The sequence below is a fragment of the Leishmania donovani genome, chromosome 36 (genome assembly GCF_000227135.1).
Source record: "Leishmania donovani BPK282A1 complete genome, chromosome 36".
NCBI lineage: Eukaryota > Euglenozoa > Kinetoplastea > Trypanosomatida > Trypanosomatidae > Leishmania > Leishmania donovani.
Window position 1 is genome coordinate 498,340 of NC_018263.1, and position 17,968 is coordinate 516,307.

General features: G+C 57.7%; 4 protein-coding genes and 1 pseudogene across 4 annotated transcripts, besides 1 other annotated feature; all 5 read right to left on the reverse strand.

The window, feature by feature from the left end:
* Positions 1-2,491: 2,491 nt before the first annotated feature.
* LDBPK_361410 (adenylate kinase, putative) lies at positions 2,492-3,154 on the reverse strand (the record flags this gene model as incomplete). Its single annotated transcript, XM_003865209.1, has 1 exon — positions 2,492-3,154. The coding sequence occupies one exon, from the start codon at positions 3,152-3,154 to the stop codon at positions 2,492-2,494; it is 663 nt and encodes a 220-aa protein (XP_003865257.1).
* A 1,484-nt stretch (positions 3,155-4,638) lies between these two features.
* On the reverse strand, positions 4,639-6,993 carry LDBPK_361420 (Transitional endoplasmic reticulum ATPase, putative; the record flags this gene model as incomplete). Its single annotated transcript, XM_003865210.1, has 1 exon — positions 4,639-6,993. The coding sequence occupies one exon, from the start codon at positions 6,991-6,993 to the stop codon at positions 4,639-4,641; it is 2,355 nt and encodes a 784-aa protein (XP_003865258.1).
* A 3,074-nt stretch (positions 6,994-10,067) lies between these two features.
* On the reverse strand, positions 10,068-11,885 carry LDBPK_361430 (hypothetical protein, conserved; the record flags this gene model as incomplete). The annotated part of the gene is made up of 1 exon (XM_003865211.1): positions 10,068-11,885. The coding sequence occupies one exon, from the start codon at positions 11,883-11,885 to the stop codon at positions 10,068-10,070; it is 1,818 nt and encodes a 605-aa protein (XP_003865259.1).
* Positions 11,886-12,548: 663 nt separating this feature from the next.
* LDBPK_361440 (hypothetical protein, conserved) lies at positions 12,549-15,881 on the reverse strand (the record flags this gene model as incomplete). Its single annotated transcript, XM_003865212.1, has 1 exon — positions 12,549-15,881. One exon carries the CDS (start codon positions 15,879-15,881, stop codon positions 12,549-12,551), a length of 3,333 nt encoding a protein of 1,110 aa, XP_003865260.1.
* Positions 15,882-16,732: 851 nt separating this feature from the next.
* On the reverse strand, positions 16,733-17,149 carry LDBPK_361450 (annotated as a pseudogene).
* Positions 16,733-17,149: a sequence feature.
* Positions 17,150-17,968: the final 819 nt, after the last annotated feature.

Below are 17,968 nucleotides of genomic sequence, written 5' to 3' on the forward strand. Positions count from 1 at the left end.
CGGGGAGACACGCCTGTGCCACCCGTATGACGCGGCAGAGCGTCCGTGCAGCTCGAACGCACCTCACACCCGGCTCTCGGTCTCCACTGGTGGTGGTGGTGGGAGGGGGTGGGGGGGCCTCTGCGCCACTCCGGGGGAGCGGAGTTGGTGAGAAGAGTTTGGGGCACAGGCCGTGCTCGGGTGACTGAGTCGGCGCCTTGCGGCAACGCGTGCCTGCCGCTGCTCTGTGCCACGCGACGAGCCTGCGACCCCTCGGCGTAGAGCGGAGTCGAGCTCATGTTGTGCGGCAGAATGGACACGCAAGGAAGAAGTAGTTTCCTGGTGAACGAGGCACATTCGCAGACAGTGAGAGCAGGTACATGGTTCACCTCACTAGACTCGCAGCGATGAAGGTAGGACGTGGAAGGCCGTTTGCCCTTCACCTAGGAAAGAGTAGAACTCGAAAGGACACAGCCTGCCACCGTGCGAAAAAGCCAAAGGAAAGCGCATATACATGAGTAGGACACACAGGTAAACGCAGCGAAAAGGAAAGCAAAGAAAACGAGAAAGGTCAAAGAAAAGCTAACGGAAAGGAAGGCACGCGCTGCGGGGTGGCAGTAGTGGATGTTTGCCTTGATCAAGTGCCGGCGGCCGTGCGCCGCATGCGAGCTTACCGCACACTTCCTTCCGCTAGTACGCGCAAGGGAGAGATGGCATCCCGAACTTTGCCACAGAAAGGGATGCCACCTCTTCTGGCGCCAAAAAGTATCTGTTTCGTATCTTGTGTTGTCCTTCGCCTTGCTAATGGGCTATCTTTTCGCATACATGAGGGCCCGCACACGGTAATCTTTCTGCAGGGCGTAACCCTATGCGCAAAACGCTCTTCTGAGAGCCGCAACGAGAACGAGGACGCCCGCGGCAGCCGCTGGGTGCCGCGAAAAAAAAATAGGAACTGAAGGAGGCGTTGGTCAAAGGTAAACCAAGACGCAGACAGTTTATGATCATTTCTCACGTGCTCAACATCAAGGCAGCGCCGCACACGCACTCGCAGCGACCCACATAACGAGCAACAGAGTATGTGTGGGAGGGGGGGGGGTTGTTACACGGCACACCAATTTCGTGTGCGTGTGTGGCACTGCAGATCGACTGTTCACCCGGCCGTACGCAGATCAGGAAAAAAAAGCGGCAGCGAGCTTGCACAGGGGATGGGTTGTGGCGTGCGAAGATAGGGGACAAGCAAGCAATCAGTGAGAGGTCTCGACCGACCCGGACCTACAGTATAGAGAGAGAGATGCGCTGGCTTACTGCCCAGAAGTCACACAAGACACACAACAAAAAAGAGGGGGGGGGGGGAAACGACATCGTAGAGGGAGAGGGGTGGAGAAAGAAAGGACAACAAAGAGCAGACAAGTAAGAAGATGATGTGAGAGATGCAGCCCTTCGTTTGTTGTCGCCGTTCGAGACACTAGCGTTTTGTACGTTGGTGAGATGATGAGGGGTGGACTTGTCGGCGAGTATGGAGATGTGGCCGAGGAGAGAGACAAAAACAAAATGGGGTACGAACTAGACGGAGACAACAAGAGTCCCACGGGACACGGAATCAGCATTGCGATCGACCGTGCCCCAGATCCCTAAGCGAGAAGGAAAAAGAAAGGGAGACGGACTGCAGGTGAAACTAGCAAACGGGGCAAAAAAAAAAGAATTCATTTTTTTCTTCCATTTCGTGTTCCCACACACCCTCCTGGTCACTCCATATCCTTATCGTTTTCTTTCGGGCCACGAAACGAACCCATTCTCAACAGGCGAGGCAAAGGAAGAGGGAGGTGGAACCCCCACACACACACACATATATATTGCCTCCCTTAGTGTTCGCATGGCAGCAAATCCTCAGAGCGGACTGCCTGCTGCTACCCGCACGGACAAAGTGGCAGAGACGGCATTCCCACATTCGCTTGCCTCGTGCGTGTGCGTGTGCGTGTGTGTGTGTCCTCATCCCTTTCCTCGTAAATCTCTTTCGCGCAGGCAGAGGGGTCACTCACGCACATACACACACACACAAGAAAGAAACAAACACCAAGACAGGCCCCTAACGGGGTACAAAAACGAAGAGAAAAGGGAGGAAAGAAAAAGGGAGGTGCGCGTGAGACGGCGGTGGCATGCTGCGAAGAGGTGAGGGCGCAGCAGGAAGTTCTATGAGACAAGAGAAACGCACGGAAGTAGGGCAGCGAGAGGGCGAGAGAGTCAAAATGTAAAAGTGGAACGGTGCCGAACAAGCCTACACCGCGAATCCACTGGAAATCGGGAGAGGAGGAGGGGAGGAGCGATCACTGCGGTATCGCCCCAACGACGGAGGAGAGAGGTGGAAGAGAAACAGCATCTCCGTAACTGCCACCAGTTTGCTGGCTGAATGGCCAGTATCGAGTCCCTTCTTCCTGCTCTTGTCACCGTGGCCGTAGCCATCGTGTGCGCACGCGTGTGCGTGTGTTTGCGCCTGTGTGCATCCTTCGCCACCCTACAGCTTTGCCAGAGGGACCTGCGTGGTGGTGCCCTGCAACCGCTTGTTGATTTTCTTTTGCAGCTCCTTGAAGACTACGTTGATCTCCGGGTCCGCATCGATCTCAATAATGATGTCAGAGTAATGAGCGATGAGAGTTGCCTTCTGACTGTTGTAGATCTGCATGCGACGCTCGTGCTTCTCTTTCGTGTCGTCAGAGCGGATCTGAAGACGGTCCACAACGTCCGGCGAAGGCGGGTCGCTCTTGAGGTTGTAAATGCGCCCCGTCACCGGGTCGAGGCGACGGGAAAGGCATCGGTTGAGCAAAATCTCCGGCGACACGTCCAGCAAAATCATCATGTCAAACTTGAAGCCGCGCGCCCTGAGCACCTCTGCCTGCCGCAGGGTCCGTGGAAAGCCGTCAAGCAAGATGCCGTGCTTCTGCGCAGCCGGCTCACTCAGTCGGTTGCACACGAGGTCGACGACGAGCTCGTCCGGGATCAGGGACCCTTCGGACATGATTTCTGCACACCTCAGCCCTAGCGGAGACTTTTTGAGCACTTCTTCGCGTAGCAGATTACCGGCACTCAAGTGGACAAATCCGTACTCTTTCACGAGCAGATGGCTCACCGTCCCCTTTCCGCTGCCAGGGGGGCCAAACAGAATGATAAACAGCGGCATGGCGCACAGGTCCTCTCGCCTGCTACTTGCTGCAAGTCGATCCTCGGTTGCGCACACACATACAGTCCACACATACGCAAAACCATATACGCAACAACAAACGTGCGGCTCCTAGTGTGTACCGGCTAGTGGGCACACACAATGTACGGAGAGCCGCTCATGAACAAAGGCCGCTGTACGAACGAGCGAGGCAGGTGGCGGCGAGTCGGCAGCACTGAAGAGATCGGGGTGTGGGACGCGGCAAAGTAAAAGATAACGTTTTACCAGATACACACGATGAGGAAGGAGGAAGGGGGCAAACTCGCAATGGGGTTACCGAGAGAAACTAACGAACCGAGGCTAGCCAAACAGAGTGGTAGGTGGCTGGGCAGCTCTACGGTGCGCGTTGAGGTGTGGTGAGCAAAGATGTTGACCACGCGTACGAGAAGACGCAGCAGGAAGAGAAGGTAGTGGTGGAGAGAGGTAGGTGTAGTGCTGGTAGCGTAGGCGTAACATACAAGCAACCGCCGGTGGTCTTGATCTCCCGCCTGTGGTCTACGAGGGGGTCGGGAGGGGGGTGAGCAGGGGGGGGTCTTGTAGTACGTATTGCATTTCCCTAAGCACGCAGAGAAAGACCTGAAGGATGCCGAAGGCGCTCTTTAGCAAATCTGTGGTGGGGGAAGCACGCCACTCAAGTCCTCTGCAGAGGGTTGCTCTGAAGACGCAGGCTAATGCGTACATCGTTCATCCTGTGATGGTCGCATAATCTTCCATTTTCCCCCCATTCCATGCTGCACATCAGAACAAGACCAAGCAAGCGAGAGAGAGAGACACCATGGCTGAAAAAGTGCAAACAAACCGTGCATGTCTACGGCCATAACCGCATCAACAGGCCACAATACGATGGACTAGTGAGAAGGGCGGGCGAACAGACGAGGGGAGGCGCCGGACATATCGGGAGGGGGCAAGAAGACGGTCTCAAAGCGTCCATGGAGAGCGAGCCAGGGAGACAACAACCCCTCTCGCCTCACCCACGCCGCCCACCACCACGCAGCGCATCAAGCACAATTCGCTTGACAGTGCGTCACCCCACACACAAACACAACCACAGATAAGAAAAAGAACGACACGCCCCGAACACAGACGAATCGCCTCACACCAAGGGAAAACAAAGTGTCCGCGCTTCACCAACGCATGAGGCAACAAGCACGGATCAAGCGTGTATCATCTTTGCAGGTGCGCCACAACACCCTTCCAGCCCTGGCACGCGCGTCCACGCCTCACACGCGACATCGCACGGGGCGGTGGCACGCATGGATAGGCTGGAGGGGGGATCACGTAGGCAGAATCACCTCCGCCATAAGCCCAAAGCGACGCTGGTGACCGCTCCACAATACCACAGCAACATCTGCCGTCACGAAAAAATATAAAAGGGGAAGAAGCCTGAAACCAAAAAGAAAAGAGGCGAAGTAAACTGAAAACATCACATCCGCCACCTCCTCCTCTTAGCTGTAGAGGTCGTCGTCGTCCGCTGGCGGCGGCGCCCCGCTGCCAGCAGGCGCACCGGCCTCCGCTGGGGGCGGGTTACTAGCACCGAAGGTGCGGCTCTGCTGCAAGGAGGTCTTGAACATATCGTAGCGCCGAATGTCCGCGTCAGAGACGGAGCGGCGGGCACCGCGCATTGCCTCCTCCACGTGAGCGCGCGTGATCTCCGGCACCGGGTCGATATCAGCGTTTTCGTCCAACTGCCCGATCTTCTTCAGCTCCTCGAGCTGAATTTCCTTGTTGATCGACTCGCGGATTGCCATCTTGCACGCGCGCTGGCAGATGCCAGACAAGTCGGCGCCGGAGAAGCCGTGCGTGGCGGCGGCAATCTGATCCACGTCGACGTCGGAGGCTAGCGGCGACTTACGGAAGCTCGCCTTGATAATGGCCACACGAGACGCCTTGTCGGGCAATGGGATGTAGATGAGCTGGTCGAGACGCCCAGGACGCATGATCGCAGGGTCCAGCACGTCTGGCCGGTTCGTCGCACCGATAATGAAGACATTCTTCTTGACGTTCATGCCGTCCATCTCTGTCAGGATTTGGTTGATCACGCGGTCGCTCGCGCCTCCGTCGCCGTGGGCGCCGCGGGACTTGGCCACGGAGTCCAGTTCATCAAAAAAGAGCACGCAAGGGGCCGCAGCACGAGCCTTGTCGAAGACGTCGCGCACATTCGCCTCCGATTCACCGAACCACATTGTCAGAAGCTCCGGGCCTTTGATGGAGATGAAGTTCGCCTGGCACTCCGTCGCAATCGCCTTGGCCAGCAGCGTCTTACCGCAACCGGGTGGGCCGTAGAAGAGGACACCCTTCGGCGGCGACATGCCGTACTTCTCAAACTTCCACGGGTACTCGACGGGGTACTGCACCAGCTCCTGCAGCTCGCGCTTGACGTCGAGGAGGCCGCCCACATCCTCCCAGACGACGTTCGGCGTTTCCACCTGTGTCTCGCGCAGCGCGGACGGGTTCGTCTTCGCCATGGCCTCGCGAAAGTGCTCCTGCGTTACACACATCGCGTTCATCACCTCGACATCGATGGTGTCGTCCTCCCAGTCGATGATGGACAGCTTCTCGCGAATGCACTGCATGGCGGCCTCGGTGCAGAGCTGCGCCAAATCGGCGCCGACAAAGCCGTGCGAGTCCTTTGCCACCTTCTCCAGATCAATGTCGTCGGCCAGCTTCATGTTCTTGGTGTGGATACGAATGATCTCCAAGCGGCCAGTCTCGTCCGGCACGCCGATGTCGAGCTCGCGGTCGAAGCGGCCAAAACGGCGCAAGGCTGGATCGATGGTGTTCGGGCGGTTCGTCGCCGCCATCACGATCACCTGCGAGCGCGATTTCATGCCGTCCATTAGGGTTAGAAGTTGCGAAACGATACGCTTCTCCACCTCGCCCTGAGCTTTCTCACGCTTCGGGGCGATGGAGTCGATTTCATCGATAAAGATGATCGCCGGCGCGTTCTTCTCGGCCTCCTCGAAGGCCTTGCGAAGGTTGCTCTCCGACTCGCCAGCCATCTTGCTCATAATCTCAGGACCGTTGATGAGGAAGAAAAAGGCGCCCGTCTCATTTGCGACAGCGCGCGCGATGAGCGTCTTGCCGCTCCCAGGAGGGCCGTAAAGCAAGATGCCACGCGGGGGCTTGATGCCAATGTTCTTGAACAGCTCTGGGTGGCGAATGGGCAGCTCGACCATCTCGCGGATCTGGTTCAGCTGCTTGCGGCAGCCGCCAATGTCGTCGTAGCCGACTCCGTCAAGCGCCTCCTCGTCATCTCGATGGATCGGATCACCCTCGGAATGGATGATTGTGTCCGGCGACACGATGCAGTAATCACCCGGGTCCACCTCCACTACCTTGAATTCCACAGAGCGCATAGCGCCACGGCAGACAAAGGAGTCGCCCTTCTTCACAGGCCGGTACGACTCCAAAAAGTATGGCTTCAAGAAGTTCTCGAACAAGTCACCAGTGAGGTTCTCCACTGTGTCATCGATTGGCAGCAGGTGAACGCGGTTTCCGTATGGAACATCCTTGCAGGGCGCGATGCGAATGGTGTCGCCGAGGTGAATGCGGATGTTGCGGCGCGCGACTTTGTTCATCTTGATTTTCTCCGGCGGGCACTCGTCGTCCTCCATCGCGATGCAGACGGTGCTGCGGTGTTTCTTGCCCTTCACGAGAACGGTGTCACCGCGGAAGATGTTCAGCTCCTCCATCCGCTTCGGGTTCAGCGATACAACACTGTTGTCATCATTGTACGGCTCCTCGACGATCAGCTTGTTTAGCTTCACCTTCGAGTTTGTGTTCCCAACAGCGTCCGCCATGGTTGCTTCTGCCGTGTCTTTGTTACGTGTGAGATCTTGGGTTTCAAACAGCGCAGAGACCAATCAGCGATACAACTGCCTTTCCGCTTGAATACTGCGACGCAGTCTGTCTCGAGTGTATAGGAGACAGCACAGCACACGCACACACACAGGCAGTCAGTCAGGCAGGCAGGCAGGCAAGCGGTTGCGGAAGGTCAAACAGCGTCGCTTTTTTTTTGCTGTGACCTACAAGTGCAACACGAAAGATATGTGAACGAGAGAGAGGGGAAGAGGCGGCACGCGATGTTTTTCTGTATTTGTTTCTCTGCCTATTTTCAGCCGGTATCGAAGAGACTCGCAGCGAAAATGGAAAACCGTCTCCTCTTCGAGCACAACAGCGATGGCTAACTTATTGTGGGGAGGAGCGCCAATGAAGGGGAGTGGAGGAGGAGAGACACAAAACAAACAGAAAAAAAAACGAATAGAAGCACAATGGTGAGAGAGAGAAAAGGAGAAGAGAGCGTGTGACGGAAAAACACACACACACGGAACTACGGTGTGCGTAGAGGTAGGGACGCACAGACGACGGTGGCAGCAGTAAAGAAAGTAAAAGGAGGGCAGATGAAAGGAGGAGAGGGTTCCAGCGCTGAAAAACTGATTTGCACGGGGGAAGGCAGAAGGGTAATCCGCACGCGTCGGCAAGAGCGAGGGTCTTGTGTACAGCTAGCGTAGTTGAAAGGAAGAACACCACCAGGGGGGGGGAGAGAGCGTTGCGAGAATATCCTCATCTTGCCACTCCAAACCGCAGTGGCGCAACCCTCTTCCAGTTTTTCGTTTCTTTGCTCAGGACATGTCAGTATTTGTTCTCGTGTGTTCTTTTCTAGTGTGGCGGTACGGGAATAGAGGTAGAGTACACCTAAAGAGAGCCTCCTGTATGCGGTTGCCGAGAGACCGCCTCAGTAGCCTAATTATCGCCTGCACAGTTCACCATTCCGCACCCCGAAGGCACGAAAAGAAAACGCACATCTCGAATGCCTGCATAAACGCGCACACACCGTCTACGCCTCGGCCAGCTCACCGCAAGCGACGTCCGCGTGAAAGCCATAAATGGATAACTCTGTGGCCAGAGAGGGATCGGCAAACCGAGCAAAACCTATCCAAGGGCCAGGCAAGCACCCCCTCTGTAGAAGCTGATCTCACCCGTGCACCCCTGTGACTGGTGCGAAGGCGGCGGCCATCCGTTTGCATAGTGTTTGTACAAACAGCACTCAGCTCCTCCACAATCGCCAACACATAGTGTCAGGAGCCTTTTGTGCACCCCGCTGCCACACGTACCGGCCAGGTCCCATTTTTTTCTCTCCGTCAGCCGGGCACGCCAGGACTCCAATGCGAGAATATATTCGTGTACGCGAATAACATATATATGTCTATATTTGTGTTGGTGCATTTCGATGTGTGAACACAACAGAAAGTCGAAACAACAAAGAAAACAATATGATGGGCCCCACTTGTCCAGCAGGAGTAGGGGGTGGGTGGGTGAGTGTAGGGGCAGAGAGTGGCGTGAATGGCATCCGCCACTCGATCCAATCAACGATTGGAGAAACGGCACAAACAAAAACACAACACGAAAAAAAGATTGCAGAGCAAGCAACAGGAGAGCAAGCACCCCTCGTAGAGAAAACCGAAAGCGAGGCAAGGCCGAGAGTGACAGTTCCAGTTCACTACTAGGACCAACTCTGGCCAGCCCACTTTTTTTGCCTCTCTTTCCCAGACTGCCGAGGTGGCCACATGTGTCAGCGGAGAGTTTAGCAGCCCACACGGAGAAAAAAGGAAAAAAAGTCAGGACAGCAACGTGCGCCAGCGGTGATGAACCAACTCACACACATTCATGCACGTGGTTCATGCACAAGGAATAACGACGAAGTGAAGGGATTGCAGAAAGCAAGGAGGACAAGTCGTGCTCCCCCTCCATCCCCCTGAAAAAGAGACACCCTGGTCAGCCACACCCTGTTGCCCACTCTACTCACCAAAGACAGACACTACTGTGTACTAGACACCACCAAGCCCGACTAGAACTGTCAAGGGCAAGTAGAGGTAGTATCTGCATCGAGAGATCGTTGAGGGTCCCTTGCACAGCAGCAGTATGCACGCCTTGTAGCTGTTCTTCTCTGTGTCTCCAGTCAGCGCGTGGTCGACCTGCAGGGCAAGCAGCGTGGGCACGCAGACATGAGATGCATCCCTCCAAAGGATCCGCGGAAACTGGCGAAGAGAGAAGGGGGCAGGAAAAGAGCGGCAAGGAGAGACTTGCGAGCATGAGAGGCACAGCAAAGATCGGGGACGAGTCGATGGCCGTAAACCATGATCCAGGGCTCTTGGTAGGTGTTTGAAATGCGCTGACGCGGGTTTGACACCGGAGCGGTCGCATACGCACATGCAAGACGCACATACATGCAGAGACATATGCTGCTTTGTCTCAGACTTGAACGCACAGCCCTTGGCAGTGCAGCAGCCCGCGTCTCGACAAGAACCGGCCATACAGCTTGGGCTCGTACGGTCATAAGGGCTGGCATACGCGCACACACACGTACACACCCTGTGACGGCGTCTTCTTTTTGCTGTTGCTGCCGCTGTTTGTAGTGCGCACCCTTTTGACGCACCGTCTTCGTTCCACGAGGATGGGGGGCGGGGACGACCTGCGATTCAAAACGTGAACGATCCAACAACGAAAACCGAAGGAGGAAAATACGCTAACGTACATCGAAGAGAGAGGCAAGGAGAGGCGTGGGTGATGACCACCAAACAAAAAAAAACGTTAAAGAGATGCTCCCGCATGACCGAGAGACGAGCGAGAACGATGGGACGCAGCATGGCATCCGCTTTTCTTCACAGACAGAAGCAAGCAGGCACCACCGATGCGGCGTTCCTTCTCTTCCCCCCCCCGCCCCCTTTTCTCTTGGCACCACACGCGGCCAAGACCTCATCCTCCCTACACGCACACACACGCAAAACCAAAAGAAAAATGAGAGCCCGACTCGGGCCCAAGAGGAGAGGCAGCAAGTGGGCACAGACATCAGCCGCCAAGGAAGACAACATAGCTAGCGGTGGGTGCTTGCTATGAGTGCTGGCAGTGAGATGCGCAGTGCATCGATGCCCCGTGGGTTCTCCAAAATGATGCCGCGGCAGGTGGGCACATTACCAAGTCCCCACAGCGCCCGATTGCCGCTCACCAAAAGGCTATCAAGGTCCTTGTATTCCAAGATGATATGAATGAGGAGGTCAATCAGATACGCCATGCTGGCGGCTGCGTACTCCGGGGTGTTATTACACATCAGCTCAACCGTATGCGGGTACTGCGCCAGCTCTGCCACAAACCCGACGACTATTTCCATGAGAAAGATTTGCTTCGGCTTCTCTTCGATGAGATGGGTAATGTGCTCGATGACATGCTGTTGCACCAAATCGCGTGCAAACTCCTCGCTAAGTCGCGCAAGGGTTGCAAAGAAGCTCAGCGCAAACTTCTGCAGCACGACGCTCTCACGGAACTGCTGAAAGCCGGGGTATAGCGCCTTCAACGCACGCGCGCCGTGAGCCTCAGAGAAGTTTGGCGCCGCACGGCACCCGACGATGTTGTGCAGCAGCACCGCGCCAAACTCGAGCACCGTCTCGTTCGCAGGAAATGACTCCACAACGTCGAGGATGGTGTGCACGCCTTCCTTTTTGATAATGGTGGCTAGATGCGCCTCCTCGCCAATGCTCACATTCCAGAGAGCGCGTAAGCCGATCTCCGAAAGCTTCTCGTCGCTACAGAAGAGACTAAGGTTCTGCAGAATAACCTCGATGCCGCCATTCGAGGCGATACTCTTGACCAGCTGCGGCTTTGCCGTCAGCTCGCACAGGCGCCATATCACCTGCCGGGTCATGGACTTGCCTTTAAAGTTGGCGAGGATGGCGATGATGCGCGTGATGTCGTTCGTCAGGTACCACGTGTCCCACACATCCTCGAACGTGACGTCCTCCTGCGGGAGATGCGGCAGCTGCACGTTGGCGAAGAGGTGCTTCACAATAGAGATCAGCGACAGGATGCGGTTCACGACTCCCTCGCCATCTGCCCTGCTCTGCGATTGCAGGCCGACCAGCTGGCCGTGCTCGTTGAACGCAGGACAGCCAGCTGTCCTCCAGCCCCCGTTGGACTTGAGGAAGCTCACATTGCCGCGGCAGCGCAGCACTTCCTCGAAGCGCTTCTGCTCCACGTACGGCGCCTGCACGGAATCAAAGTTGCCCTCGCCGGTCGCGGATAGCGTGGAGGAGAAGGTCGCTTTTCCGTCCAATGGAGCTGCTGCGGTGCCGGCCACGTCTCCGATTGGGTGCTCTACGATCAGTACTACATCGCCTTCCTCCACAGGTGCCCACCCTTTCTCAGTGAGTGCCATGTGCACCGGTGTGACGTTGAACAGCGGCGCCTCCTCGCAGCTGATAAGGCAGTAGTCCATTTCTGGCGGATAGCGGGAGGCGAAGTAGTAGCGCTGCGGCTGCAGTTGCACATCCACGGCGCTTTTCTTGGTTCCCTCAAAGAACGTGGCCACAACGTGCGTGGCACGCGACTGCGTAGGGATAGCGGTGGCAGACGTCAGCAGCAGCCCCGGTGCCACCAGCACACCCGAGCCCACAGTCTTGTTCGTGTTCCGCTCACGAAGCCGGCATACCGCAGGGATATTGATGCGGTTGCTGTTCGTCAGAGTCGACGTCATTGGCACTAGTTTGCCCGCCCGTGTCTTGTGCGTGCACAAACGTCTGCGCACCCGTCTAGCCAGTGAGGTGTGTCTCTCTACTTGCAGATCCAGCTTGAGGCCTTCGGAAACGAGGCGTGTGCCACGGCGCGGGGGAAAAGACAAGCGGTGACTGCACATGTGCATTATGCCCAGTAAGGATGAAAAGCGCAGAGAGCCATTCAGAAGACCGCGCGAAGAGAGAAGGGGGAGAGTGCGTTCTCGAGAAGCATGCCACCGGCATGCTGTGACGGCCTTTTCCATTTGGCCGATGAGTGACGTCATCACAGGGTGCGCAGAGCGCAGCGGTCGAGACAGTACACACGTGCCGCGTTGTTGTCCTTGCCCCGCAGCCGGGATCCACGTAGAGCGAAATAAAACGGTCCGTCGGCTGCGGAGGAGGTGGGCCAGCCATACACAAGCAGGACGCAGCGACAGAGAGGAGACCAGAGTGCATGCGTGAGGGGAGGAGAGGAGGAGAGGAGTATCGGCATGCCATCTCCTACTTTTTTTTGGTTCCGTTTCTGCTTTGTCGTTCAAAGAAGTGTACACGCCCGTGAATGTCACGTACACCCACACGGGGCGCAGAGAGGAAGACACGTATATCGCAAGCGACAAAGAGAAGTACATCACAGGCTCCCCACGACGAAGAGAATGGGTATCAGAGAGAAAAAGCAGAGAGCGTCAGTGCAACCTGCGCGCGATTGCGTCCTGCGATCGATGCTTTTCTGGGTCTTGTGCTGCAACCGTCCTCCGGCGCACCCCCCCCTCCTTGTCCAATCCCACCCTGACAGCGCCCAAGATACCATTCTACAGCTGTCCCATAACCTCACGTGCATCGCGCGTCCACAGTTCTCCAAAGGTGAAGTAACGGCGACAGCTGAAGCAAAACGCTGCCTTCTCCGACGAGGTGCCGCTCTCCTCACGGCAGCAGGAGGTCAGCGGGGTAAGGCAGTTGGGACATGGCCCTCGTTCCACCTCCGTTGGCGTCATGACGTAGCGCGACGAGGGCCACGGCGTGCTACTGTTGACTGAGATGCTTGTGCGATCCTGCTCGGCGGTGGCCGCATCCGGCCTACGAATCGAGGAGACAGGGTGTCCGTTCACGTGCACCTGCAAGGTCGACGGGCCACGCGGGGTGTCATGAGCAATGGCGTACGAGAACGCGCCGCGCGGGGTGGACACTGGCGTGTAGCGCCGATACGGTGAGTTCGACGGCGACGAATGAGCGCCACTACCGGCTCTCGCGGATCGACTGCGTGGCTGTGCGTACGCCCGGTCAGAGATGCTGTACCGGCTACTCTTTCCCTGTCGATGCCACTCTTCGTGCTTTCGGCGAGCTTCTCGAGTGTGACTCAGCTGCAGCTGCACCTTTAGCTTATCCTCTGCCTCTTTGGACAAGAAGAGTAAGTTGCGTGTTTTGGCCAGCTCTTGCTGAAGTTTGGCGATCTGGGCATCTTTGCGTTCCTCCGCAGTAGGGTAGAGACGACACAACGCTGCCGGACGAGCGTGGCTTTCCGCCCCGCCGGCAGAGATGCGCTTCAGCTCCTGCTCCAGTGCACGGCGGTCACTGTTCGCAGCGCTCAGCTGCGCTTGAAGCCTGCCCAGCGCCTGGGTGTTGGCGTGAGCGTGCTCCATACGCTCCAGTACATCCCGATGGAGCGCCTTTAGCTGGCGCAGCTGCCCCGCCTGCGTGCGAATCACGGTTACGAGGTCCTCCAGCTTGCCGATAAGGTGCGCAGCCTGATGCAGAGCGCATGCCAGCTCGGGAGAGTCGGTGACCGGGCAAAGGTTCTCTGGGGCAGCCCAGTGGGTGAGTAGCGCGTCCGCCTGTTGATGCTCTTCGCTGGACTGCGCCTGAATCACTCGCGACTCGACGCAGTGCCGCAGCGATGCTAGCAGAGCCCGCATTGCAATCTGCAGCTCGCTCGTCAAGGCGCGGCCTTGTGCGCTGCAACCGCCTCCCTCCTCCTGGGCCACCACTACCGAAAGGTTCGCGACTGTGTACGCAGGCTCCACGGAGTCGTTGAGGCGGTAGCGACCGGCAGCACCGCCTGGCACTTCCACCCAGAGCTCCTGCTGCAACAGCACAGCCGCTCTCTTCTGTGCGTGGTGCGTCCTCCAAATGGCCCAGTACCGTTCTCGCAACGACATGTGAGCTGTACCTTCCACGTGTGCCGCCGCCACTCGCAGCGCAGCAAGCGGCAGCGCCTTCCGTTGCGGCGGTCCACCTTGCGATGCCTTGCTCTCCTCCGTGTGAGGCACGGCAGCGGCTGCCGGCACCACAGTTCCTACTCGTGTCGTTTGTGGCGTCGCCACCAGAGCAACCGCGGGACTAACAGGCGAAGCAGCCGTGGTGCTCGCTACTGTCGACGGTGTCGAAGCACTCGCGGTGCCACTCGCAGAGTTCCAATGACTTGGTGGGACGCTCACCGCAATAGACGGTGCGGCCGCACTGACCTGCGCAAAGGCCACCACCGCGCCGAAGCTCCCCGACTCCGCCGAGGAGCTCGCACCGCTCGTCGTAGGCTCACCAGCGATGTTCTTAGCGCATTGGGCAGCATAGCGCACCTCCGATTGCGCCATGACCTCCTCCTCGCCACTTTTGTACGTCTCCAGTATGCTTTCTACCCGCCCCACCGACGAGGCGGCACTGCCTGGAGCATTCGTGGTTGTTGGGCTGGCGCTTGGTGGTGTGTTGGACACACCGCCAGCGCCCGCAGTTGTCAACAGCCTGTGAGCCTCCTCTCGGTTCAGTGGGGCCGGCTCCGCTCCGTAGCGTCGCACGAGCTGCTGGATTGCCACCTCCTCCTTCCCAGAAAACTTCTTCAGCGTGCCATCAACCGTGTGCAGCTTCGCAGGGTTGTACGCGTTGTAGAAAGCGACTAGGCGCTCTCGGTAGTTACCACCGATCGCCATCGATTCCGCAGCGCTCGCCTTGTTTGGTGGGGCTACAGCTGTGGAAGCAGCTGTGTGGCGAGGCAGCGAGCCGTCCAGTGGAGACGTCACCGTCGCCAGCGGCCTTCTATCGGTATTTGGCAGCTGCGTTCCGACGGTGGAGTCGCCGTAGGCGCTGGCCACTGGTGGGGCTGCGGGTATGGTTGCTGCTACAACTTTCGCGGTGGTTATGAGGGGCACTGCGGCACCTTCCTTGACCTCGGGCACAGCCGCCACCTGTTTCTCGACAGCGGGCACTGCCGGACTTGCATGTGCCGAAGCTTCTGCATGAGTCGCTAATGACGTCAACTGCCGTCCCACGCCAGAAGCTGGCGCAAGCTGTTCCCTTGCCGCCTCCGGAACCTTAGTCGTTGCCACACGCTCAGTGGAGGGCTCTGGCCCGTATTTCTTCACCAGCTGCTGGATCACCTCTTCCTCTCGACCGGCATACCGCCTCAACGTCCCATTAACCTTGCTCAGCTTCGCCGGCTCGTACGTGGAGTAGATGGCTACAAGTCGATCATAGTACGACGGCTTCGTATGTGGATTGGCCTCGTCTGCCGAAGCGGAGTGCGATTGCGTGCTCTCACGCGCGTCGGGGCCGGACGACGGCAAAACAAGGGCTTTGGGAGACAGATCGACCTCCCCTAGAGCCGGCTCGGGCCCGTACCTTTTCACCAGCTGTTGCAGCACGTCTTCCTCGTAGCCGCGGTAACGGTCGAGTGCCACTTCGACCTTGTGTATCTGGCCAGGGTCGTACTTGATGTACATGGCACGCATGCGGCGCCGATACTCATCTGTCGCCCGCGGCGTGGTCATGAGAGACGGCGATGTGGAGGCGATGGTGGTGCCGTCTAGCCTGCTAGCGTCCCCTGCAGCGGCGGTGCTGCACAAGAGCTGATTTTGCGTACTGCCACGCTCGGCGTCTGCACCGCTTTGCATCAGCATGAGGATGTGTGAATCACTCTGTTCGAAGTCCAGCTGAAGGGCCGAGGGGGTATCTGTGGGGCGTAGCGGGCCGGCAGCCGCGACAAGCTCCCCGGTCAGCGACGAGCGCCTTGTCGTGTACAAGTCATACGCATCGAGCGGCGTTGCCTTGCCAGCAGCTTCTTGGACCTTCTTGAAGATGGACTCGAAGCTGTCGGACTGCTTCGCCTCAAGAGAAATGGTAGATGCCAGTGGACCACCAACAATAGAGAACCTCATGGCTTAACGAGTCACGCAGAGCCTTGACGATGATGTGGAGAGTGCAGCACACTTGAAGGAAAGAATAAACTAAGGAAGACGGCGACGAGACCAGTTGTCGTGGTGCGTCGCCGGTGCCAGCCACGCAGGTAGAGAAAGTCTTCGTGTACAGAAGGCGAACAGCAAAACAGACCAGCAGTAGCCTACTCTATGTAGAAGTACAACCCGTTGTCGCGCTACCACTGTGCTCCGAGTGTGGACAGTAGAGAGGTAGTAAGCTTGAATACAGGTTTCGGTGCAAAGCAAGCAGCAGAAGAAAGGGGATGCCCTCTGCAACGTGCGCGCCTTCGCTCGGCGTGCACACGCACAACAACACAGAAAAAAAAGGCGTCTAAGCAGCAACGGCAAGTGAAACGGAGCGAAGCGCGCACCCACACACAAGCGTAGGTGCGCGCGGGTGAATCGCACGTCGTACGAGGTCCTGGTGTCAACGACAGAGAGAGAGAAGTGCACAAACGGAAGCAGCAGAGATGGTTGGGGGCAGTAGAGGCGCTGCGACATCAGCATTCCGCCACGCCTACGCGCTGGAGGGTGTCCCTCGAGTACGATGAAGGCGATGAATTGGTGTGATGGCGGCCGTAGAAACACGGCTTGAACGCCTACCGCCTCCTTTTGGCGCGTAAAAAGATGATGCGCTATGGAAGTGGTGCTCTTCTCAGTCTCTACGCACTTCTTGTTTTCCCATGCACTTACTAGCGGAAGCGCTGCCTCCACGAAATCCACAGAGAAGCAAGACGCCAGCTCCCGCGCTGGGTACGGACACAGCAGTTCGCGAACGTAGACTAATAACCGCAAGAGGCAAACAGCACGATTCACCGCGTCACACTTTCTTGGATGCCCTGGCTCGCCGACTTGATGCGTTGCAGCATCGATCCGTACTCTCTTTGAAACACATGTTGACGCCCCAGTCGCATCGCGGCGTCGTCGGCGTAGCGGCAGCGATGCGGCTGGCTCCCGTGCAACTCTACCTCATCGCAAAGCGGAGTGAGACAGGGCTCGCGCAGGAGCGTCTCAGAATAGACCTCTCCTGAGGTGCGCATTTGTCTATGGCTGCTGAAGGTGCAGACATCGTCTTCGGTCCAACCGCACTTGGGGCAAGACCATCCACTACGAGGCCTACCGTCGGCTACGGACATCACCCACCGTCCGTGCCGCTCAGTGACGCAGAGGCTCACGATGCGCTGAAAGTCGGTCAGGGCATCGCAGACAAGCCGTGTGCGAGCCTCCATCTCTGCGCAAAGAACTTCCTGCACCTTCAGTGGGCAGCTACTACACGCTGCCGGCGTAAACTGTGAGCGGTATAGTCGCGGATCTTGGGTAAAGGTGCCATCAGACGGCACGCCAGGTACAGCAGCCGTGCAGTACATGTTTGGGACGTCAATCGAACACTCGCTGTACAGAGATCTACTCTAACGGAAAATCCGAACTCCGTTCAATGGTGAGGTAGGGAGAGGCGGTAGCAGCGAGGCGGGTTGGGCAGCACGTGCAGTCTTCGAAAACAGGCCAGCGCACAGAGCGGACAGAGCTGTGGTCGATCCTCAGCGATCTACACTTTCGCTCACTTCCCTTCTTGTTTTTTACCGGGAGCGGAGGATACGATGCTGCTAGCCCTTACGCGCCACTTACTCTATCACCTGCGGCAGAGACACACACACGCGGGTCCGTCAAGAAAGCGCAGCAGGGATGTCGGGTAAACGCCTATGGGTGTTCAAAACAAAGGGCAGCGGCCAAGAGACCAAAAAAAGGTGACCGTCACACTCCAATGTAATTTGGTGCAAAAGGCAGCTGGCAAGATCAGTACAGCAGGTACAATGAGAACAGGAGAGCGAAAGTTGCGGGCGAGATGACACACACGCGGACGAGCCTGCCAGACACGCCGCCGACGCATGGCACCGATGGAAACGCCAGATGAAGACGGCGAGGCCATACCCCCTTCCCCACGGCCCGACCCGAGAAGGCCGTCGTGAAACAGGCCCCGGGGCGCGGGGATGCGGGGACTGCGCGGGCGCGCTGCCACGCGCCGCTGGGGCGCGGCGTCCCGGTGGTGG